This window comes from Rhinoderma darwinii, chromosome 3 (assembly GCF_050947455.1).
Source record: "Rhinoderma darwinii isolate aRhiDar2 chromosome 3, aRhiDar2.hap1, whole genome shotgun sequence".
NCBI lineage: Eukaryota > Metazoa > Chordata > Amphibia > Anura > Rhinodermatidae > Rhinoderma > Rhinoderma darwinii.
The window spans coordinates 132353003-132378426 of record NC_134689.1 but is presented as its reverse complement, the minus strand read 5'-3'; the positions used below and the strand labels follow the sequence as shown (position 1 = coordinate 132378426).

Genomic DNA, 25424 nt, shown 5'->3' with positions numbered 1-25424 from the left:
TAAAGCACTAACATCTTTAACATATAAAAAAATTATTTGTGATGACACTGTTCCTTTAAGATTTCGAGGCTGTCGTTTGGCAACTCGGATCTTCAGCTCCCTCCATAAGTTTTCGATGGGATTAAGGTCTGGAGACTGGCTAGGCCACTCCATGACCTTAATGTGCTTCTTTTTGAGCCACTTCTTTGTTGCCTTGGCTGTTTGTTTCGGGTCATTGTCGTGCTGGAAGACCCAGCCACGAGCCATTTTTAATGTCCTGGTGGAGGGAAGGAGGTTGTCACTCAGGATTTGACGGTACATGGCTCCATCCATTCTCCCATTGATGCGGTGTAGTAGTCCTGGTCCTGTGCCCTTAACAGAGAAACACCCCCAAAACATAACGTTTCCACCTCCATGCTGGACAGTGGGGACGGTGTTCTTTGGGTCATAGGCAGCATTTCTCTTCCTCCAAACACGGCGAGTTGAGTTAATGCCAAAGAGCTCAATTTTAGTCTCATCTGACCACAGCACCTTCTCCCAATCACTCTCAGAATCATCCAGATGTTCATTTGCAAACTTCAGACCGGCCTGTACATGTGCCTTCTTGAGTAGGGGGACCTTGCGGGCACTGCAGGATTATAATCCATTACGGCGTAGTGTTACCAATGGTTTTCTTGGTGACTGTGGTCCCAGCTGCCTTGAGATCATTAACAAGTTCCCCCCGTGTAGTTTTCGGCTGAGCTCTCACATTCCTCAGGATCAAGGATACCCCACGAGGTGAGATTTTGCATGGAGCCCCCGATCGATGTCGATTGACAGTCATTTTGTATGTCTTCCATTTTCTTAGGGTATGTTCACACGGCGGGGGTCCGTAACGGCTGAAATTACGGGGATGTTTCAGCCTGAAAACATCCCCGTAATTTCAGCCGTACCGGCATGTGCAGGCGCTTGAACGCCGCGTCAATTACGGCCGTAATTAGCGCTGCTATTCATTGGAGTCAATGAATAGCGGCTCCAATTACGGCCAAAGAAGTGACAGGTCACTTCTTTGACGCGGGCGTCTATTTACGCGCCGTCATTTGACAGCGGCGCGTAAATATACGCCTCGTGTGAACAGACAAACGTCTGCCCATTGCTTTCAATGGGCAGATGTTTGTCAGCGCTATTGAGGCGCTATTTTCGGGCGTAATTCGGGGCAAAAACGCCCGATTTACGTCCGTAAATAGGCCGTGTGAACATACCCTTACTATTGCACCAACAGTTGTCTCCTTCTCACCCAGCGTCTTACTTATGGTTTTGTAGCCCATTCCAGCCTTGTGCAGGTCTATGTTCTTGTCCCTGACATCCTTAGAAAGCTCTTTGGTCTTGCCCATGTTGTAGAGGTTAGAGTCAGACTGATTAATTGAGTCTGTGGACAGGAGTCTTTTATATAGGTGACCATGTTAGACAGCTGTCTTTAATGCAGGCACCAAGTTGATTTGGAGCGTGTAACTGGTCTGGAGGAGGCTGAACTCTTAATGGTTGGTAAGGGATCAAATACTTATTTCCTTCACTGTATATACAGCGCCAGAACAAAGCTCAGTACATATATACAGAGCCAGAACCAAGCTCAGTACATTGGTTCTGGGGATGTATTACACTGTATACACTGCACCCCTGAATATAATAGTACTATACACTGTACTCCTGAATATAATAGTACTATACACTGTGCCTGTGTGTGTGCGTGTGCGTGTGTGGGAGACAGCATATCTATTGCACTACGACCCTACAAACTATGGATGGGATTAGATACAGTAGCTCAACAGACAGTTTCACACATTATAGGATTAGATACAGTAGCTCAACAGACAGTATCACACATGATAGGATTAGATATAGGGACCAGCTCGCTGACATTGCGGTTCCAGTGCTGGACCCAGAAAAGGTAAGTATAACAATTGTTTTGCTTTTTTATGTGTTACTAATTATTTTTGTGTGTTTGTGTTATTTTACAGGTTTGGTTGTTGGACTACGTCGGATTCGAGGACTACATCAATGGTAGCGTTTTTTTTATTCTCAATAAAATGGTTAATGAGGGTTGTGTTTGTTTTTTTATTTCAATAAAATATTTTTTCTATGTCCTTGTATTTTTTTAAACGTTATTATTACCGCCTTAATAGCTGCTGGCTGATTGACAACATCCATTACTAAGGCGAGGCTTAATGTTAGCAGGCATCATTATATACAGGGCCCATCAGACAGGGTCACATATGGGCCATGTATCTAAGCCTACTATGTGCTTATGTAAGATACTTAGATACAGGGCCCAGCAGACTGGATCACACATGGGCCATTTATCTAAGCCTACCATGTGCTTACGTAAGATGCTTAGATACGGGGCCCATCATACAGGAACACACATGGGCCATGTATCTAAGCCAACCATGTGCTTATGTAAGATGCTTAGATACAGGTTCCAGCAGACAGGATCACACATGGGCCATGTATCTAAGCCTACCATGTGCTTATGTAAGATGCTTGGATACAGGGCCCAGCAGACAGGATCACACATGGGCCTTGTATCTAAGCCTACCATGTGATTGGCTTAGATACAGGGCCGAGTAGACAGCATCACACAATCTGTGATCCTGTCTCATGGGCCCTCTAAGCCTGCAACATCGTAGTCTTAAAAGGGATTGTCCAGTCCCTAAACATTGATGCCTATCCTCAGGATAGGCCATCAATAGCTGATGGCTTGGGGTCAGTCTCCCAGGACCCCCGCCACTTACTTGTTTTGAAGGGGCCGCAGCGCTGGTACGACAGATGCTTCTCCTTCATTTCACTTACTCACTCACACTGTGAATCGCCGACATGGATTCACAATGTGAGAAAGTGACCGGAATGAAGGGGAAGCACCAGCTCTCGTACAAGCGCTGCGTCCCCTTCAAAACAGGTGATTGGCGGGGGTCCTGGGAGTCGGACCCCGCCAATCAGCTTTAAGCAGACAGGTATATGAAACTTACCCTGCTCTTCAGCCGCGGCGGATGTCCTGACTCTGAACTACAGGATGGTGGTGACGTCACGCGCTGCACACCGGAAACAGGAAGGTAAGTACTGTAGTTACTATAGTAACGGGCCCGCGGCTCCCGTTACTATAGTAACTTTTTACTGTGTAGTGCGGCCCCTATAGCTACGCCACTGGTTGGGTGAGAGGTCCCGCTTCACTCCGGTTCTCTGAACCGGCTGTAATTTTAACAGCCGGTAAGGGAGAACCGAGGCGAACTGGGCCCCCTTCCAGCCTCGGGCCCTTGCCCATATTGCCCTCATTGTAATCCGCCCCTGCCTGTATGTGAGTATTTTTGTAACACGTATAAAATGATAGTGAACATTTTAGGTTATAACACCACACAAGAACAAAGATTTTAACATTTCTTTATAATAGCTGTTTATAGTACATTCTTCTCATCTAAAGAACCACAGGAAGCAAAGAGATTGATTTTATGAGACTTTTTCCCATGGGCAATGCAATAAAATATTGTATAAAATTGTAGAAAAAGATATAAGAAATGGGTTGAATAAAAATCAGTAAACAGTACATATGATGTGTCTGATACAAATATATTTGTGAGTGATAAAACAATAAGTATAAATTGATAGTTCAGGTGAGCTGTGACACTGTCCAATCTAGCAGGCTTCCCTTCATTAACATACAGCCGTGAGTCAGGTCAAAGACTCTCTCCAGCCTGATTAATGATGGCAAAGTGATGTCAAATGGTGCCTGTGAAAAGAAGGAAATTATAGCGGTGAGAGATTCATTTTTCTTGTCATAGGCAAGCATCACATCCATTTTCGCACTTAAGAAGATTAATATCATAAAGCAAAACCGTGCTGCAATACCCACTAAATGGTGAGGAGCAGACACACAGACTTTGTAAATGTAATATAAACACTGAATAAATAGAACAAATTATGGAAAATGAATTATTTACTCTTGTGCCTGATGTTTTTTTCTTTTATTAAAATGAATATATAAACTGGATGTTACCTGAGTAATTGGCTGAAGATCTGGATCAGTAGATAGCAAGGCTTGTGCTTCAGAACAACACTGCAGGACCATTGCCTTTAATAAAATAACACAATGAGGATGTATTATGGCTGATTGTTTTATAAGAGGACGTTAAAGGTGAAGGTTACATTGTAAAAACCTCCCATTTGAAGTTATCTATACTCAGGTAGAGTTTACTTTGTAAATGTAATCAGATCTGCTATATACTCATTCGGTTCGCTCAAATTCTGTACATAGAGCATTTGTTGCTGTTCAAACTCCCTATGATGGTGATTCTTACTCTTCCTTAGGCCAGGGCTACACCTAGACTTTCTGCAGTACTGCATAATTGATTTTAACTATTGAGCTGCAACTGAAGTCCGAATGAGTCTATTGAGTTGCATTAAATCTTGGACTGCAGCTGTCACTCAATAGTTAGGTATAGCCCTGGCCTAAGAATCCATACGGTCTACTCGATTCAGCCATAACATTAAAACCACCTGATTAATAGTGTACGTCCCCTCGAGCCACCAAAACAGTGTTGACCTGTCGAGGCATGGACTCCGCAAGACCTCTTAAAGGGAAAGTGTCGCTAGAAAAAAATGTATTTTTTTTTTTAGTTAAACAATTAGTGTATAGGTGATTAACAGGTTTCCGACCGCTGGCTGTATATATACGGCCAGCGGTCAGGGTCTCTGAAGTCCGCCGTATAGACTAATTACGGCGGCACTTCAGAGACTGTGCACGAGCGATCACGTGCACACAGCTCTATGCCCTGGCTGTTGCTAACAGCCATGGGCACTGGGCAGAATGTCAGGGGCCAATCTTTTGGCCCCTGAACATGTGATCGCTGTGACAACCAATCACAGCGATCACATGCATTTCTACGTATAAAAAAGTGTGCACGCGATCGCATGCACACAGCCCTGTGCCCACGCTGTTACCAACAGCTCTGGGCACTGGGCAGAGTATCAGGGACCAATCTGATGGTCCCTGAACATATGGTCGCTGTGAAAACCTATCACAGCGACCAGATTTGTTTTATTTTGACTTTTCTGGCAGTAAATCTCCTGCCTCTTTTCTTCTCCTCAAACATCGTTACAGTTTGAGGAGAAGAGGAGACTCGGGAGAATTGCTGCCAGAAGATTACAGTGAAAAAAAAATACAGTTACACTATAAAACATTCTCTGTATAGATAGATTTCTATCTATCTATACAATCTATCTATCCATCTATCTTTTTTTCTATCTACCTTTCTTTCTTTTATTCTATTAGAATAGGCAGGTAGGGAGTATATAATTATATATATATCCACATATATAATTATATATATATCCACATATATATATATCCACATATACATACATATATATATATATATATCCACATATACATATATATATATATATATCCACATATACATATATATATATATCCACATATATATATATATATATATATATATAGCAATAGCGGTTTCTTTTTTTGTTAGCGGTAGTGTAGATATATATACCAGTTAGTTTGTGTGTTTTATATAAAAAAAAATAAAAAAATTTGTTTAGTTAGTGTTAGTGACGTTATGGCGAGGAAGTTGTTTAGCGCCGAGGAGGCATACGCCATGCTGTGGTCTGAGTCGGAGACCGCATCAGAGATGGCGTCAGAGATGGACCCTGTTTTGGGCAGTGACGATGATAGCGTCACTTCAGGTTCATCTTCAGGGGACGTTGTCCCTGATGCAGTTGAAACTGCAGAACATGAAAGCGCAGGGCCAAGTAGCGCTGTAGCATGGGACAGCCTGGTCCCTCCAGTCCAGGCTCTTGTATGGGCACCTGCCCCATCTTTTGGGCCTAGAATCCACAGATTTACTGCCACTCCTGGCATAACCCTGGACAATACAAATTTTGTCCAAATGGATTACTTCCATTTATTTATAACGGACGACATCCTAAATCAGATTGTCCACGAAACAAATTTATATGCCACTCAATATATAAGGCAGAAACCTTCATCCACCCATGCCAGAGATTGGACGCCCACCAATTTGCAGGAATTAAAAAATTTTTTGGGGCTCACCCTAAATATGGGTATTGTCAAAAAGCCCTCCATTAGGTCTTACTGGTCAACAAGACTCGCACAAGCCACCCCAGTATATTCTGCAGTAATGCCCAGGTCTCATTATGAGACAATAATGAGGTTCCTCCACTTCAACGACAACGCACAGGCCCCCCCAAGTACTGATGCAAACCAGGATCGGTTGTTCAAAATTAGACCGCTAATAAATTCCCTGAATAATTTGTTTCTGCAACTCTACACCCCTGAGCAGAATGTAAGTGTGGACGAATCCCTCCTCAACTTTCATGGAAGACTTAGCTTTCGCCAATATCTACCTTCCAAAAGGGCAAGATATGGCGTTAAGCTTTACAAATTGTGTGAAAGCGGGTCAGGATATACCACCGCCTTCAGGATTTATGAAGGGCGGGACCGCTCAATAAATGTTCCTGGATGCCCCCCTGATCTTTCCACCAGCAGTAAGATTGTGTGGGAGATAATGCAGCCTCTGCTTCACCAGGGGTACCACCTGTACTGCGACAATTTTTATTCCAGTGTGCCCCTGTTTAGGCATCTGCATGCTGCAAGGACTGGGGCATGTGGTACCATGCGCAAAAACCGAATTGGTTTTCCACAGCAATTAGTGGGGAAGCGCATGGTAAAGGGGGACTCCTGTGCTTATGCATCCGAGGAATTGATGGCGGTCAAGTTCAGGGATCGCAAAGACGTGTATGTGCTAAGCACGATTCATACCGTTTGTAAAACCAGCTTTGAAAAAAAGCGATTTGTGAAATAAGCTTCTTCTATCGTCCGCCCTCCTACATCTCTATGTGATAATAAGGCCCACATATTTGGTATCCCCATGCTCAGGAGAAGTGGAAGAATGTGAAAGGAGATGAATTTTGTCCGTGGTCTATACTGTGTGTGAAAAATGCTGGCATAAACTGACGCATTTGCTAAAAAATTGGTAATTTTATTTTGATCCATCTTATTCAAGAAACTTTCAGAAGAAAACTGGACTGTCTAAAAATATGATAAACCCCTTGAAGGAAACCTTGTGGGGTCTACTTGTGTGAATGAAGTCATTTATGGGGTGTTTCTAATGTTTCAGCATTACACCCCCCCAGAAAACAGTATGCGGCTATAAAATCAAATGCAAAATTCCTGGACCGAAAAGGCCAAAAAGCCTCCTTTTATGCCAAGCCCTGGCACATGCCCGCACAGTGAATAAAGCACACATATTTGGTATCCCCATGCACGGGAGAAGTGGAAGAATGTGGAAGGAGATTAATTTTGTCCGTGGTCCATACTGTGTGTGAAAAATGCTAGCATAAACTGACGCAATTGCTAAATTCTTGCATTTTTTTCCAATTTTGCCCACTTTAGAGAAAAAAATAAAAATGATATATACTGACAAATGCCACTAAAACAAAGCCCTATCTGTACTTTAAAAAGAGTGTAAAATTCAAAGATGAACTTTATTCACCTGCAGAGTTATAGTCATATAAAGAAGCGCATAGCAAAATTGTGAAATTTGCTCTGGTCATTTAGCTGTAAAACAGCCTAGTCCTTAACCGGTTAAACATTGTTCTAATTTTTTTCACGAGTCAGGAAATATTATAAATTAGATTTTAATTTATAAGATTTCCCAGCGCTGGTCACTAGATGGAGCAATTCCCAAAATTGCAGCATTGCATGTGGTAAAGCAACCACATTGCTTTATGCTGCAAAATTTGAGAAAACTCACTCGCTCTAGTGAGCTCTCAGAATCCCCCCTCCTTTATCCTGGCTAGTGCCGGGAGAAACGAGGGGATTGAACGGTCAAACCTCCTACACTGTGTGTCGCCATTTTTTGAGCTAACACACAGTGTAGTAGGTTAACATACAGTAGTAAACACACACTAAAACACGAACATACATAGAAATAACTTACCTGCTCCTGCCGCCGCCGCTCCCTCCGGTCCGTCTGCTACCGCCGCTCCAAGGGCACAAGTCCGGAAGCCGCGACCGGAAGTAGTAATCTTACTGTCCGGCCGCGACTTCCGGTCTACAGGAAAATGGCGCCGGACGTCGCACAGTTCAACTTGGACTGTGTGGGAGCGGCACATGCGCCGTTCCCACACAGACGGCGTACAGCATAGTGGATGGAACGGGCCCCGTTCGCATTCACTATGGGACTGTATGTGCCGTATTCCATGTCTGTATGTGTCGTTAATCGACACATACAGAGACGGAAAAAAAAATGGCAGCCCCCATAAGGAAGAAAAAGTGAAAAAATAAAAAAAAAGTAAAACACACACACAAATAAATACAATTTTTTTTCATAAAACACTCAAATCAAATTGATCTAAAAAAATTTTTTTTTCGTGACACTGGTCCTTTAATGTGTCCTGTAGTATCAAGAACCAAGACGTTACCAGAAGATCCTTGAAGTCCTGTATTTGAGGTGGGGCCTCCAAAGATCTGACTTGTTTTTCCAGCACATCACACAGATGCTGCATCGGATTGAGATCTGGGGATTTTAAAGAGGATCTGTCACATTTATTACTGCTCTGTCTCCTAACTTTTATAAGAGGCGCTGTGATGCTGATAACTAGTGTAATTTTTTTTTTCAAAAACGTTCATTATTTGCAAAGTTATTAGCATTTTTCTAAATATGCTAATTTGGCTATTCTTGCAAAATGGGAGGTTACTCTTTCTTTTCACTCTGGGCGGTGTAATGTTTTCTGTATAACGCTGTCCATTCAGCGTCATACAGTTCTCCTCTTAGCCCAACAACACAGAGTGATCATATAGTATACAGCTTCCATTCCCGACTGTCTATTCAACTGGTGATATCTCCTGTTGTTTCACAGCGATCCTGGTGCCCTATGAAAGATTAGAATCTCCTCTTTCATATGCCATCAGAACCACTGTCTAGGTGGTGGTGCCCAGTAGGAAATATGGCTATTTGAAATGATCCCCCTCCCCTCCATCCTCAGTCTCTCACACTGTGTGAAGAAGCTTCATGCTGATAGGCCACCTCAGGAGAATCGCTGGTGTTGACACCCAATTGTCTAGTATAGCCTAATTTGCATATTTAGAAAAAAAACTCATAACTTTTAAAATAATAGACGTTTTGGGACACAATTTTCAGTAGCATTATCAGTGTGACAGCGCCTATTAGATTAGCTAGGAGATAGGGCATTACAAAACGTGACAGATCCTTTTTAAGGCCAAGTAACTCTTTTATTACATTTTTTGTTTCTGTGAAGAGAAGGGGTACATCAGAGAATAGAGATTTCACAAATAAGTGCAAAAAGGCCGAAACATAAGCCTGAAAATAGGTAAAATATAAATTGCAAAAACAATGCAAAAATAGGCTTAGTGTGTAACAAAGGAGAAGCCTAAATATTTTAGTAATGCAGGTTGTTCTTCTACATCATAACAGTACAAAGCTTACTCAGCCATTTTCCAACTAAAAGGAAGGTGGGGAGGAGGGTAGTTTTGAGTTTGTACACAGAATTAATGCACGACGCAACTAGAGCTGGACTTAGAGGGGCGGCTTGCAAAAAAAAACCAAAAACTTACAAGCTGTTCTTCAAGGGACCATCTAAGTCTTGAAGTGTGATAGGACACATTATCCTGCTGAATGAGACCACTGCCATTAGGGAATACCGTTGTCATGAAGGCGTGTACTTAGTCGGAAATAATGCTTAGGTAGTATGTGTCAAAGTAACATCCACATGAATGCCAAGACCCAAGGTTTCCCAGAAGAACATTGTCCAGATCATACTGCGCCCTGCAGGCTTGCCTTCTTCTCATAGTGCAGCCTGGTGAAGGTAAGCAATGCACACGTAATGGTCTGTCCACATGATGTAAAAGAAGACATGATTCATCAGACCAGACCACCTTCTTCCATTGCATGATGGTCCAGTTATGATATTCACGTTCTCATTGTAGGCACTTTAGACGGTAGATGCACATAAATGAGCCTAAGGCACTGATGACCCTGATGCTGGTTCACTGGTCGTCCTTCCCGAGACAATTTTTGGTAGGTACTAACCAGAGAATATTGGGAACACCCAACAAGACCTGCTGCTTTGGAGATGCTCTGACCCAGTTGTCTAGCCATCACAATTTGAACCTTGTCAAAGTCGTTCAGATCCTTACACTTGTATATTTTTTTCTGCCTTCAACACATCACCTTCATGAACTGAGAGTTCACTTACTGCCTAATATATTCCAACTCTTGACAGGTGCCATTGTAACCAAATAATTAAAGTTATTCACTTCATCTATCAGTGGTTTTAATGTTATGGCTGAACAGTGTACCTATCCTTGCAACAGACCCACACTATTTACTTCAGTAGCTGATGTGGAGCTAGAGTCCAGACACTAAATATATGAGTTCAAAAGACCATGGCGCTAACCGCAACAAGAGATTTTTGGCAGAGTGTAGCAAGTTAGCAAAACTAGGAAGAAAGTAGAAATATGTATATGGTGGATTCACTTAAAGGAACAGTGTCATCACAAATTATTTTTTTATATGTTAAAGATGTTAGTGCTTTATTAAAAACGTTTATATTCATTTGTGTGTTTGTGTTTTACTTTTTCTTATTTTTACACTTTTTCTTCCCTATGGGGGCTGCCATTTTTTGTTCCATTTCTGTGTGTGTCGATTAACGACACATACAGACATGGAATACGGCAGCCACAGTCCCATAGGGACTGCGAACGGCTCCCGTCCCATTGACTTCAGTGTACGGCGTCTGTGTGGGAACTGCGCATGCGCCGCTCCCACACAGTCCAATTCGAAATTGGCGCCGTCCGGTGCCATTTTCCTGTGGACCGGAAGTCGCGGCCGGACAGTAATATTACTACTTCCGGTCGCGGCTTCCGGATTTGTGCACTTGGACCAGCGGCAGCAAACGGAGCGGACGGGCCGGAGGGAGCCGCGGCGGCAGGAGCAGGTATGTTCGTGTTTGTGTGTGTTTACTACTGTATGTAAACCTACTACACTGTGTGTTAGCTCAAAAAATGGCGACACACAGTGTAGGAGGTTACACCGTTCAAACCCCTCGTTTATCCCGGCACTAGCCAGGATAAAGGAGGGGGGGATGCTGAGAGCTCACTAGAGCGAGGGCTTTTTACCCAATTTTGCAAAGCTGCAATTTTGGGAATAGCTCCATCTAGTGACCAAAAATGGGTAGTATTATAAATTAGAATTAATTTATAATATTTCCTGACTCGTGAAAAAAATAAAAAAAATTTGAACAATGTTTAATCACCCACACACTAAATGTTTAATTTAAAAAAAAACAACATGTTTTTCTGGCAACACATTCCCTTTAAAAAAGTTTTATGAAATTCCAATCCCCTAGATTCAGCATGATTGGTAGTTGATTTATTTTGGTCTTAAAGAGGCTCTGTCACCAGATTATAAGTTCCCTATGTCCTACATAATCTGATCGGCGATGTAATGTAGATAACAGTGGTTTTTATTTTGAAAAACAATAATTTTTTAGCAAGTTATGAACAATTTTAGATTTATGCTAATTAGTTTTTTAATAGACAACTGGGCGTTGTAAAGCGAAGTGTATGGCGCTGACCAATCATTCAGCGTCATACACTTCTCATTGTTCCAGCCCAGTTTCTTTCAATGCACACACAGCGTGAACTCGCTGTGAATGACAGCACAGCGTGATCTCGCGAGATCACGCTGTACTGTCACTTACTCACACATTAACTTTACCGGAGTGCTTGAGAGTGAATAGACATTGCCTCCAGCCGTCTATTCACACTCCCGACACTTCGGTAAAGTTTCCGTGGGACTTACTCACACAGCACAGCGTGATCTCGCGAGATCACGCTGTGTCCAATGAAAGAAGCTGGGCTGGAACGATGACAAGTGTATGATTGGTCAGCGTCATACACTTCTCTTTACAATGCCCTGTTGGTAAAAAGTTAAAACACACCCAGTTGTCTAATAAACTAATTAGCATAAAGCTAAAATTGTTCATAACGTGCTCAAAATTGATTGTTTTTCAAAATAAAAACCAGTTATCTACATTACAGCGCCGATCTGATTATGTAGGAGATAGGGCACTTATAATCTTGTGACCGAGCCTCTTTAAAGAGAGAGGACTTTAGAATGTAAGTCAATCATTCTCAGTCTACAACTCCCACAGGATTGCTAATAGGAAATTACATTATAGTGGGGAAGAAAGGTCACATGGACACTTCTAAAAGCTTTTTCAATGTAATAAATGTCTAATTTCTGCAGACAAGGACCCTCCAGGAATACTCCTGAATAATATATAAATACTTTTGGACTAGAGTAAACAATGGTTAGTTTATGATTCACTAATTCAAATGAACAGGTCTTGGGTGGATTGTTTTCCTTGTAAAGCCCTTTTAACACAATGGAAATTATGAACAGGCTGCAGCCATGCAAAATAATAAGACAGTCACATAACAGTTCACCAGGTAATAGTAGTAGACAAAATCAAAGCAATATAAGAGACATTTCTAAAATTGTAAAATGTAAAAATGTTGGAAGTTTCACATTTTTCTTTATAATCCAGTGTGATAGTTTCAAATCTTGCTTCAATGTAGCCAAAAGTATGTAGACTCCTGCCTGCCACACCTATATGAGCTTATTGGATATCCAATTCCAAAACCATGGGAGTAGAGTAAATTCATGGAGTTGGGCCCTCTTTTGGTGCTAGAACAGCCTCTACTCTTTTGGAAAGCATTTCCACAAGATTTTGGAGCGTGTGTGCGGGAGTTTGTGCCCATTCAGCAAAAAGAGCATTAATGAGGTCAGGCACCGATGTTGAATGAGAAGATTTGGCTCACAAACGGCATTCCAATTCATCCCAAAGGTGTTCAATGCGGTTGAGGTCAGGACTCTGTGTAAGTCACTCGAGTTCCTCCACACCAAACTCGTCAAACCAGGTCTTTATGGGCCTTGCTTTGTGAACTGGAGCACAGCCATAATAGAACAGGAAAGGGCTTTCCCTAAACTGATGCCATAACGTCAGAAGCATACAATTGTGTAAAATGTCATTGTATGATGTAGCATGAACACTACCCTTCAATGGAAATAAGGCGCTTTGCTCAAAAACTGAACAGCCAGCCCCAAACCATTATCCCTCCTCCACCAAATTTTACAGTAGGCACTATCCATTCTAGTAAGTAGCATTCTCCTGGAATCTGCAAAAGCAGGATTTGTCCATCAGACTGCCGGATAGTGAAACATGAATTATTACTCCAGAGAACACATTTCCACTGCTCCAGAGTCCAGTAACGTGTGCTTTAACCCACTTCAGCCAACGCTTGGCATTGTGCATACTTGGCATGTGCAGCTGCTCCACCATGGAAACCCATTTCATGAAGCTCCTGACGCAAAATTCTCGTTCTGATTTTTACTTCCAGAGACAGTTTAAAACTCTGTAGTTGGTGATGCAACAGAGAATAGGCAATTTTTTACCTGTCACTCTGTTCAGCATTTGGGAGTCTGCGTGGTCTATCGCTTCGTGACTGAGCAGTTGTTACTCCTTCCGCTTTTACAATAATAGCCCATACAGTTGACTGGTGTAGATCTAGCCGATCAGAAATTTCACAAACTGACTTGTGGCAAAGGTGACATCCGAGGACAGTGCCTTGTACAACCCATACTACTACCAATGTTTGTCTATGAAGATTGGAGCTTATGCACCTATGTGCAATGGGTGTGACAAACACCTGAACTCAATAATTAGGAAAGGTGTCCAGATACTTTTGGCCATATAGTGTAGGTGCACAGGACTCCAAATAGTGGGCATATATTTTGGAGGTCTGTTTAGTTACACAACTGGAAAAATAAATTACATTGAGGTTCTTTATTGCCAAATGTCAATTAATTTGTAGAAAAAAAAATCTGAAAAAAAAACCTCTTGACCTTTTGTTGTTTATGTTTAAACACAGATCGTTTTCTATTCAGCTAATTCATTATTGAGAAAAAAATAACGTTGCAGGAACTGGAAAACGAAGGACAATTCCAGCCATCAGTTTATTTGTGTTATTCCACAGCACAAGAAAGTACAACACTACATTACCACACACCATTCTTCTCATGTTAAACTGACAGACTAAATGGGACTCAGTAAATATTATTTACAAATATCCCAGATAAGCAGAAACATGAAGAATGTATCTATTTCCATGACATGCAATTTGGGAGACTGATACATGGATCCCTGGTCTGTCACTAGATACTGATGTGTTCCTTCTGCATCCGAGTGTGACAGCCAAGCTACTAATACTAATGCTTATCAATGTGTTTCCATCTATCAGCCTCCTACATACATTACCCTGCTGATTGTGAGCGGTCTGTTATACCTGCAGTCCTTCTGTGATCTTTACTGGTTCCAGATCAGCTTTATTTGTAGCCACCTGAGCAGATCTCTTCTGCTTTTCACCATTTCCCGGGCTAGTAGTGTCACTCACATTATGTATGGAGATTTCTGCCTTCTGCCTCACACTACAAAGCTTCTCATGGAATGACAGGACACTGGTAAAAAGGAAAAATTAAAACCTGTTAATTTCAAGACCGGTCTGTGGTGATTTTTTTCATGCGGTGATGGCAAACCGTGGGCAGCAGCATAGCTGCTTGCTGATAGTTTACACCAGACAACCCTAAAATTGTTCCCAGCATAGAGCACGCCATGGTGGAAGAAAGGGAAAGTGTGAATATTGCTCTTAATATACATCACAAATTTACACAATGTTCTCAGAACTATTCATATAAACTTAAATAAAGGTGAATTTGTATTCTTAAAGGGATTGTCCGGTTTCAGAAAATTGTAAGTACATTTTTTTATTATTAAAAAGTATACAATTTTCCAATATACTATATGTATTAATTCCTCACAGTTTTGAAGATCTCTGCTTGTTGTTATTGAGTAGGAATTTTCATCTTCCAGTGGATAAATTCTGTCCATAGTCATATGATGGACACACAGGTGCATGGCTCTTTACATTTACAATATGTGTATCAGAGTTGTGTCTTCTAATGATCCCAGCACCTGTGTGTCCATCACATGACCATGGACAGGATTTTATCCACTGGGAGTAGACCATAAATGTTCCTAATGAATTACAACAAGCAGAGATCTAAAAAACCGTGAGGAATGAATACAGAATGTCTATTGAAAATTGTACAACTTTTAATTTTACAAAAAAATATAACATTAATTTAGTGACACCGAACATCCCCTTTAATTTTACACATTATACGTATAATTCACTAGAAATGTTTGATTTATTTGCAAAGTGAGTTGTCCACCTACTTATACCAAATCATTAGAAATCCTATTCGGATGTCACAGTAATATGTATTTCAAGCATTGTGCAACAGATGACAATAGAAAATGGCCATCATTACATCTTTCATTGGGGTGGTCACGGAGCTCTACTAGAAAGCTGGGTCATAACCTCATTGGCGGCTGCAATGCCAGGCATTTCCTGGTGTCACTTTGGGAGAACAGAAAGAAACTCACAAAACATTTTGAATTGGATTTTTAACTACTTTACAAGTTTTCTATATTTTTGGTCATGGGACAGTGGCACATTCAGGGATATATAAGATTTACGCCTTTTCACGGCAGTCACTAAGGGGTCCTAGGCTAGGCTGTCACCTTTTCACAGCGGCCCAGTCTATGTCCTGCACGGGTGTCCCGTGCAGGCTGGAGCCGGGGCTCGGCTGTGAGGACAGCCGGGCACCTGCTCCAACAGCCGCGATCAAAGTTTACTTAGATCTTGCTCGTTTAACCCATTAAATGCTGTGGTCAATAGTGACTGCGGCATTTAACTTGTTTACAGAGGGAGGGAGTTCTCTCACCTATCGGCAGCCTGCAAATGCAATCGCGGGCCTCCGATGGGGTGCCATGGCAGCCGGGGGCCTGATAAAAGCCCTCTGGTCTGCCCAGGGCATATGCCTATTAGGATGTGCCAGAGGCACGTGCTAATAGATTGCCTGTCAGATTTACACCGACAGGCAATAATGCTCTGGTTTACTAAGTATACCAAAGCATTATAGCAGCGATCTAAAGATTGCACAGTAAAGTGTAAAGGATCTGCCAGACACAGCTTCTGTGTCGACGCCCGTGGGTAATCAGTCTGCACCTGCTCCTAAGTCTGAGAGAGTGGCACGATCTTCTACCAGTCAGGCTGGGAGGCTGAGGAGTGGGAGAGCCTATCACAGCCTGGCCAGACGGAGCTAGCTCCCGCCCTCTGTCTATTTATACATGCATTTCCTGCACTTCCTTTGCCTGTGATTCTTTTCTGTTTCCTGGCTCTGCTGCTCCTGCTATGATTATTGACCTTGCTTCATTTTTGACCCTGGCTTTACTGACTATGCTCCTGCTCTGCGATTTGTACCTCGTGCACTCCTGGTTTTACTCGGCTTGTTCACTACGCTTGTTGCTCACTGTGTTGCAGTGGGCAACTGCCCCATTTCCCTTAGCTTCTGTGTACCATTGTCTGTTGTGCACTTATTGAGCATAGGGATCGTCGCCCAGTTGTACGCCGTCGCCTAGGAAGGCCATTGCAAGTAGGCAGGGACTGAGTGGCAGGTAGATTATGGCTCACCTGTCTGTCTCCCTACCCCGTCATTACATAAAGACTAAAAAAAATAATAAATGTGAAATAAAAATTATGAATGAAAATGAAAGTAAAAAAATAAATAAAACCATTTTTGTCCATAAAAAGGGGTTTTATTGCAAAAAAACATAGGCGAAATTGCTATTTTTTTCCTTTGCCCCCCAAAAAAGTCATAATAAAAATTAATCAATAAGTCCCATGTACCCAAAACAGTATCAATCAAAACTACGTCTCGTTGAGCAAAAAACAAGCCCACATATCATTACATTGACAGATAAATTAAATAAAATTACGGCTCTTGGAAAGGGACGATGCAAAAACAAATCATTTTAGTTCAAAAGTGTTTTTATAGTGCAAAGGTTGTAAAACATAAAAAACCTCAACATATGTGGTATATTCGTAATCGTACTGAACCATAGAATAAAGGTAACGTGTTATTTATGCCACAATACCAATGGCATCAATTTAAAACACATAGAACAATGGTGGAATTTCAGTTTTTTTTTTCTATTTTCCCCCCAAAAAAGTTAATAAAAAAATTATATGTACCCCAAAATTGTGCCATTAATATGATATATGATATATCCATCGCAAGCAGGTGTTCGTTCCCGCATAGCAATGGATATATCCGTCGCTCTGATCGTGTGAGTACTGCCAGTGTACCCACGTGATCAGCGACAGGAGCACGGCTGTTATACACAGCCTGGCTCCTGCCCCAACTGCCGGAATCAAAGCTCGCCCTTATTCTGGCAGTTTAACCCATTAGATGCCGCTGTCAATAGCGACAGTGGCTTCTAATGTGTTTGGCAGAGGGAGGGAGCTCCCTCTGTCATCCCATCCGCGCCCCCGCAAAGAAATCGCGGGGCGCCATCGGGTTTCCATGGCAGCTGGGGGCCTAACAAAGGCCAGAGGCATGGCCTAATAGATTGCCTCTCAGTTTTACACTGACAGGCAATAATGCTTTGGTATACCAAAGAATTATATAAGTGATCAGCAGATCGCATGGTGAAGTCCCCTAGAGGGGAAAAACAAGTAAAACTGTTAAATACAGTATATGAAAAAAAAAAAAAAGATAACAGTAAAAACAATATAAAACCACTTTTTTTCACCAAAAAGTGGTTTTATTTTGTGTAAAAAAAAATAACATACACATATATGGTATTGCTGCGATCGTAATGACTTAAGCAATAAAGTTAAGACATTAAACTGCCAGGTGGATGGTGTCCAAAAAACGGCAAAAACCAATGGCAAAATTCCTTTTTTCCTCCCATTCCCACCATAAAAAATAGATTAAAAGTTAATTAATAAGTCCCATGTACCCAAAAATACCATCAATGAAAACTACACCTTGTCCCACAAAAACAAGCCCACATATGGCTACATCGACGGAAAAATAAAAAAGTAACTTTTTTTTTTTTAAAAGGGTTTATTTTGCAAACGTAGGAAAACCTAAAACCTTTACATATTTGGTATCCCCGTAATCGTGCCGACCCATAGACTAAAGGTAACATGTTATTCATGCCGCATAGTGAACGGTGTAAATTTACAACGTGAAAAATAATGCTGGAATAGCTGTTTATTTTCAATTCCTTCCAAAAGTAAAAGTTAATAAAAGTATATCATTAATCAAAAAACAAACCCTTATACGGCTATGTCGACGGAAGAAAAAAAAAAGTTACGACTCTTAGAATGTAATAATCCTCGGTCAGTAACGTGTAAAATGGCCTGGTCATTAAGGGGTTAAAAAGTACAACTAATCCCGCAAAAAAACAAGTCCTCATACAGCTATGTCGATGGAAAAATAAAAAAGTTACAGCACTTTAAATGTGACTATAGAAAATCGAAAAAAATTGCTTGGTCATTAGGGCATAAAATAGGCTGATCACTAAGGGGTTAAGAAGGATTTGGGGGGAACTGTTAGATCAGATTTAACACAAGACCTATATGACAATCTTAGAGAATTAAGAAAGTGATGTCAACGTTTATCCAACACCACAGCCTCAGGTTTCGGGCTTTTAATTTCATGTAATATCTCAGCATTGCAGTAAAATACCCAAAAATATATTTTCACAGTTTAAATGTAAAACTAAAATGCCTTTTTTTATTTTCTCAAGCTCCGTTAAGTTTATGGTGGCAGCGAAGTACAAGTGAAGACATACAGTTCTAAAGGAAAGGGTATGCAATAGGTGAAGATCACACGTAGGCTTCTGTTCTCGAGAAAACATGGAAGAAACTGGAGAGTATTATTGAATATATATCACATGGGACAGATTTACAATTCTGGTGTAGAACTGACATTTGGAGACCTCTTGCTTGCACTGCCGAGGCCATGTAAAAAGACAAAACTAGTATTACTTATATCAGCATCTACTGGTAATAATTTTCTGCCCACTTTCGGATTCACGTTTAGAATTGTGTCTTACAGGGAACCATTTGTAACTGTGAAATGTATGCTCGCATTGTGATGTGACAAAAAACATTGTAGAAGTTCATGCAGAGCACATTTGCAAAAGGGTAGACATCTGGACTGTTGGTCCCAATGCCAGCATGCATTAATGTGTTAGCAGAGCTGTGTTGGCAGTGCATCAGGATCAATGACCATGGAAATACTAGTCCCAGTCTGGAACATTAAATATAGGTTGTTCAAAATTTGAAATGTGAATGCAACTAGTAAACTGTTAAGCCACGTCTAAGACTAGTTGTAGACCAGAGTATAGATATATAGACAGTGCTGTACTTACTGTGTCAAAGGAACCCAAAGATAGCCACATAGGACAACAGATGGATCACACTTTCTTGGGTCTTTAACATCAATATTCTGCTTGTTATAGGCATACATTAGCAATACCTAGAACATAATATACAATGTAAATGTTATGTATGTAAATGGTATAATAGTTTGTTCAAGCATTATATGATTAGTCACCTATAGCTAATTTGATATGCTTAGTGACAGTTTTACAGCCTTGGGAAAAGAGAAGCTTAGTTGTGTATACCTGCCAAATGCTATCTCTATGGGGAGAGGTAATTGGCTTACAGCCTGGCATGGAAACATTTGTCACTAGATGCTACAATGTAGAAAATATGCACCACAAATAGGAAATATATAAATACTCTGCAATAACTGATTATTCTCTTTTGACTGGAATGTCCTTTCTGTCTCTTTCCCGTGTAAATTGTAGGCCCTTGCGGGCATGACCCTCTCTTCTTCTATACCAGTCTGTCACTCAGTAAGTTCACATTTATTGCAATGTACTTCATTGTTTTCATCGTTTGCAATACAGAGGGGTTTAAATGCATAACATGAACAGAGGGATTTGTATACAAGTATTATTTGTGTGTGTGTGTGTTATGGAAGTTAATAATAATGATCATAAATAATGCAAGTGGTTTTCTGCATCTCTATGTAAAAACTAGGATAACACATTGTGATATCACAATGAGAGGTGCGAAAATGTTAAACCCATCCAAACTATATTAAAGTTAAAGCTCGAACATTCGATTGGAGGCAGCAACCTAAGATTTCTTCATTTAAGTAATGACATCTATGTGGAAACACATTTGTTGTTTAAAAAAGGATAACATAGCAATCTCTGCTTTAAGATACAGTGCAGTAAAAAATATTTGCTCCCTTCTCGAAGTGTTTTAGATCTTAAAACAAAATTTACATTTTACAATTTAATAAGACAAAGACAACATGATTAAACACCACAAAATACATTTTTGAATTAGCACTTCAAAACTTAGCCAATACCACTGATCATGCGTGAGAATAAAGATTGCACCTAAGGCTAGGACTACACAGCGTCTTGGTCGCAACACAGGTCGCACCGCCAAATATTGCTGTGTGCTCCTCCATGCATCGCATGTAAGCAAAGTCAATGTGGCCACGCTGCGACTCACGGGTTGCTGCATTTGCGATCGGACAGTCGAAAGAAAACGAAATCTGCTGGATTTCTTGTGACTGTCAGGTCATGGTCGTGGCAACTCGCAGGTCACATTGATTTTAATGACATGCGATGCACGCAGGGGCACACAGCGATCTTTGGCCACGTGACCTGTGTCACGGCCAAAGTCGTGTAGCCCCAGCCTTAGAGTCTATTTACAGGTTACAGTCAAATCGCTTTTTCTGCTGCTACATAAAACGTGATATGAAACCGATGTGTGAAACCAAATTTGATTACAAATTGGGTCCAATTAGACTAGACACCTCCAGGCTTACTGCCAGTCTTGTTGAATGTAAACATCACACATGTGAATCAGGTTTAAATGGTAACTAAACGTTTGACGAATTTCTGACATGTCATAGTGACATGTCAGAAGTTTTGATTGGTGGGGGTCCGAGCACGGAGACCCCCTCCAATCGCTAAAACGAAGTGGCAGAAGCACTCGTATGAGCGCTCAGCCGCTTTGTTTCTGTTTGGCTTTTTCCTGAAAGCCGATGTATTGGAGTATGGGCTCATAGATACATTGAGCCCGTACTCCAATACATTGATTTCCAGAAAAAGCCGAACAGACACAAAGCGGCTGAGCGCTCACACGAGCAATTCTGCTGATTCGTTTTAGCAATTGGTGGGGGTCTCAGTGCTCCAGACCCCCACCAATCAAAACTTCTGACATGTCACTATGACATGTCAGAAGCTTGACAAAAGTTTAGTTACCCTTTAAGTGTCTCCACATACTGTACCTCCATGAAAAAAAATTCCTGAACTGCCATAACTAACAGAACTTTAAATTTTGCTTGCTTCCAGAAAGACCTGAAGGACAATTTCCAGTCATCAGACAACAATCCGAAAAACAACAGCAATTCCAACTCTGATTTTCTCGAAATAAACAAAATTAAGGTTTTGAAGTGTACTAGTCAAAGTCCTTACCCCAACTGATATGCTGTGGCAGGACCTTAAATGGGCAATTTGCACCTTGAAAGCCCTCCAATGTGGCTAAATTAAAGCAAATCTTGAAAAAAGCATGGGACCAAGTTCCTTCACAGCAATGTGTGTCACATTGCTAGGTTTTTTTGTTAGGTGGGATAAGCATGATACTTTTTCACATCACTGTATATAGCATCCATTTTTATTGAACATAAGACATGTTTCCTAAATAAACAGAGGCTAATACCAGTAATTACAGAAAATCTTACACTACTTATCGAGAAATTGCCTATGAAATTACTACATATTTGTGCTGAAAAATAATTTCATATACTATACATTACCATAGGCTTCCCCTGTGTTGATTTCTCCAAGAGTGGTAAATACCACTGCAGACAAAGTTCCTTGTCTAAAGCATATGTTGCCATTTGTTCCCCGTGAACTTCTAATTTGCTTTCCAGTGACCCATTGGATGGGGATTTCAATGGTGGTGGTGTACGTAATTCTTTACTTTCCAGATTTGCCTGAAACATGGATACACTACATTAACTACGATTGTGGATATTAAAACTATGTATGTAAAACTCACATCACTAAACTTTTATACCTGACAATAAATGTGTGGTGGCATTTACATGTATTTTCAATCTGCAAAATTAAAACAAATGAAACCTACTTTGAAGATAAGAAGGCTACACTTCACACAATCAAACAGTTCTTATATCCTACAGTACTGCATAAGAAGTAGCAAACTAGACAACTATGAAAATATTTTCTCTAAAGCCAGAAACAAAACAGAAGAAACAAGTTTCTAAAAAAACCAAACTGCTATATATATGTTGACATTTGATCTGTTGGTGCAGAAAACCTTTAAAAATTATTTTGAGATACAGCTGCTTTGTGTCCTGTATACAGAGCAGCTGTATCTAGCGCTGAGACCTGAATCCGGTAGGTCAGCGGGTTATGAACTTAGATCGATAACCGCTCGTTCCTGCGTGACAGAGACAGGCAAGACTCGCTGACACTGAACCCGTCAGTGCCGCTAATCTGACGGATACAGGTTTCAGCGCTAGATACACCTGTTCTGTCAACACTATACAAAGCAGCTGTATCTCAAAAAGTAAAAAAGTAAAAATTGTTTTTAATAAAAAGTATTTATAAAGTTGCACCAAACACACTGATAGACATTATTAAAAAAAAAAAAGAAAAAAAAAAAAGCCATTTTAAAGGTGTCCATAGCATTTAAGTTGATAAAGATCTGAATAATATTGTAGTAATAGAGTAAAACTATAGTCTGAGTACTGCTAAACTTTCTTGCCATTTCTCTACTATCTGCCCTCAACTGAAGACCTGAGTAAACTTAGACAGACTTGTTGCCTATCACGCCATGTAAACTGCTGTAGCAGTTAGGCCGAATTCAAACGACTGTAGTATACGTCAGTGTCGTAAAACAACGGCCTTCACACGGACGCATGTATTTCAATGTGGCCGTTCACACGGCCGTTGTTTTAACGGACCGTGTGAAGGGTCCGTTGGAAAATAGAACGTCCTATCTTCTTCAGTTTTCACCGATTCCTCGATAGACTCAAGTCTATGGGAATCCGTGAAAACGGGTCTTGCAGCACCATAATGATCTCCGTGGCCCCTTTGTAATTGGGGTGGTCCCATTGGTAGGACCCCACAGATCACACATTGATGTCATATCTTATTAGGAAACAGTGGCTTGGCAGCAGCCACTCTAACCATCTGCATTATTAGTCAGATTTTTTCTAAAATAACATATAGGTCGAGAACCTCTTAAGGGGCATTTAAGGCACTGAAGATTTTAGCAGAATAATTATTGTTATCATGTGTGCATTTAAATGTCCATTTTGTCTCTTCTCCCTATATAGTAAGTTTTGTTCAATACACAGTTACTGATGACAAATCATAATGTTAAGTTTATGTGTGGTAAAGAAAAATAAACTTAAATGGTAACTAAACGTTCAACAAACTTCTGACATGTCATAGTGACATGTCAGAAGTTTTGATTGGTGGGAGTCCGAGCACTGAGACCCACACCAATCGCTAAAACAAAGCTGCAGAAGCACTCATGTGAGCGCTGAGCCGCTTCATTTCTTTTTGGCTTTTTCCGGAAAGCCTATGTAGTGGTGTACAGGCTCATAGACTTTCTATTGAGTTACCCTCTAACAACATACCAATACCCACTTTTATGATACCATGAGAGTATTATAGGTACTGCCAGAGACTTTAACATTGGGAGTAGTGGAAATACTATTGTTTGCTGTTTATTCATAACTATGATGCTTGTGTAGAATTCTTGTTTCTCTTTTACATTGTTCTTTAGTTGCACAAGATTTATATAGGTTCTACTTAGTGTAATTTCCCCAATATCAGACATGACATGTAATATAGTCAGCAGCAGTTATTTTCTTCAGTGCTCATTTTTCAAAATCTGTAGACCCACACTGTACGTTCAAAACCTTTGAATTCATGCAGAGGCATGTAGTAAAAATTGTGGCATGTTACATTGCATGCATTGTTTTTCGGCAAGAATACGATGCCTCATAGACTCAACATATGGAAATACACAAAGCGCCTGTAGCGCTGTAATATGGAATCGTAGGTACTCCATGTGTGTATGCAGATGCCGTGTCATGTGAATGAGGCATAAAGAGGTTGTGCCAAGATCGACATTTATCACCTATCCACCGGGTAGCTGATAAATGGCTGATCATTGGGCAAATACAACAATACACAAAGTATCATAAGTTTGCTAAACATCTTTGGCAGATACGGCCTAATGGCTTTTTCACTATGACATGGCAGAACGGTAATCACATTGCAGGATTAGACATTTGTAAAACTTCTTATGACCTTTTGCAGAACAGGCCAATCGCTATACTGACAAGAAAGTACAAAATACAAATTGTATATGGTTTGCTCTTTACCCAGTGCTATTACATCTCCCTATTAGGAAGGAAATTATTATACATATATACAATTTTTTTGTGAAATTAAACTTTCTACTCCAAACATAGGAACTAATGAGGTATAATAGTTTCATTTATGGAACAGCATAACGGGTTTAGTCTCAGGTGTTCACGGTTATTAGCAAAGATGAGCAAAGCAGTTTGCAAGTTTCAAAAGTTTACAGCGAGAAAATCATGTAGGAAGATTCTAGTGAAATTCTGGTAAAACGAAAACTGTATTTCTTGCCCAGTACTGTATTTTTTCTCCGCTGCATCTTTCCCAATCTCGACTCTATCCCCCATATCACTCTACAATCCTCCCGTTTTACGGTCTTCTCCCTCTTCTCTTTTGCCTTTTTTCCTTTAATTAGTTACTTTTATTTTTCCTATCTTATTTGCAACTTTGTACTGTTTCTGTAATAAACCCATCTATACTTGCTGTTTCTGACTGGTATTTTAGAACTAAACATTCTGAGTGCCGCACATTGGGACAATATAATCGGCTATATTGGCTATAATAGGCTATAATATCACATCCGGACAATATAATAGGCTATATTTGCTATAATAGGCTTCAATGCATCGCCTCAGTGCCAAGCCAGGAACAGAGTCCCTGGATAACGCAGAGGCGATGTGATGAAGGAGCTGCGGCCAGATGTGTAAACACCGTGTAATCTCGCGATTGAAGCGGAGATCACACTGTGCAGGGAAGGGGAGAAGCTGTATGACGCTGATTGGAGAGCTTCAAAACAGACAACACAAACACCGCCCACAGAAAAAGATAAGCGTTACCACCTCTTTGGCTAGTATAGCCTAATTTGCATATTTAGAAAAAAACTCATACATTTTAAAATAATAAAGATTTTGGGAAACAACTTTCACTGGAATTATCAGCGTGAA

At 40.7% G+C, this 25424-nt stretch overlaps 1 protein-coding gene across 2 annotated transcripts in view; it reads right to left on the bottom strand.

The window, feature by feature from the left end:
* Nucleotides 1–3406: 3406 nt before the first annotated feature.
* Nucleotides 3407–25424, bottom strand: part of CFAP54 (cilia and flagella associated protein 54) — a 360575-nt gene continuing 338557 nt past the window's right edge. For both annotated transcript variants that reach the window (XM_075856765.1, XM_075856766.1), the window contains exons 65-69: nt 21897–22076; nt 19423–19529; nt 14420–14591; nt 4007–4081; nt 3407–3739 (exon numbers count right to left, since the gene is read on the bottom strand). In XM_075856765.1, the coding sequence (XP_075712880.1) occupies nt 3620–3739; nt 4007–4081; nt 14420–14591; nt 19423–19529; nt 21897–22076 (654 nt within the window). In that variant the 3' untranslated portion in view covers nt 3407–3619. The remainder of the gene's footprint in view (nt 3740–4006; nt 4082–14419; nt 14592–19422; nt 19530–21896; nt 22077–25424) is intronic.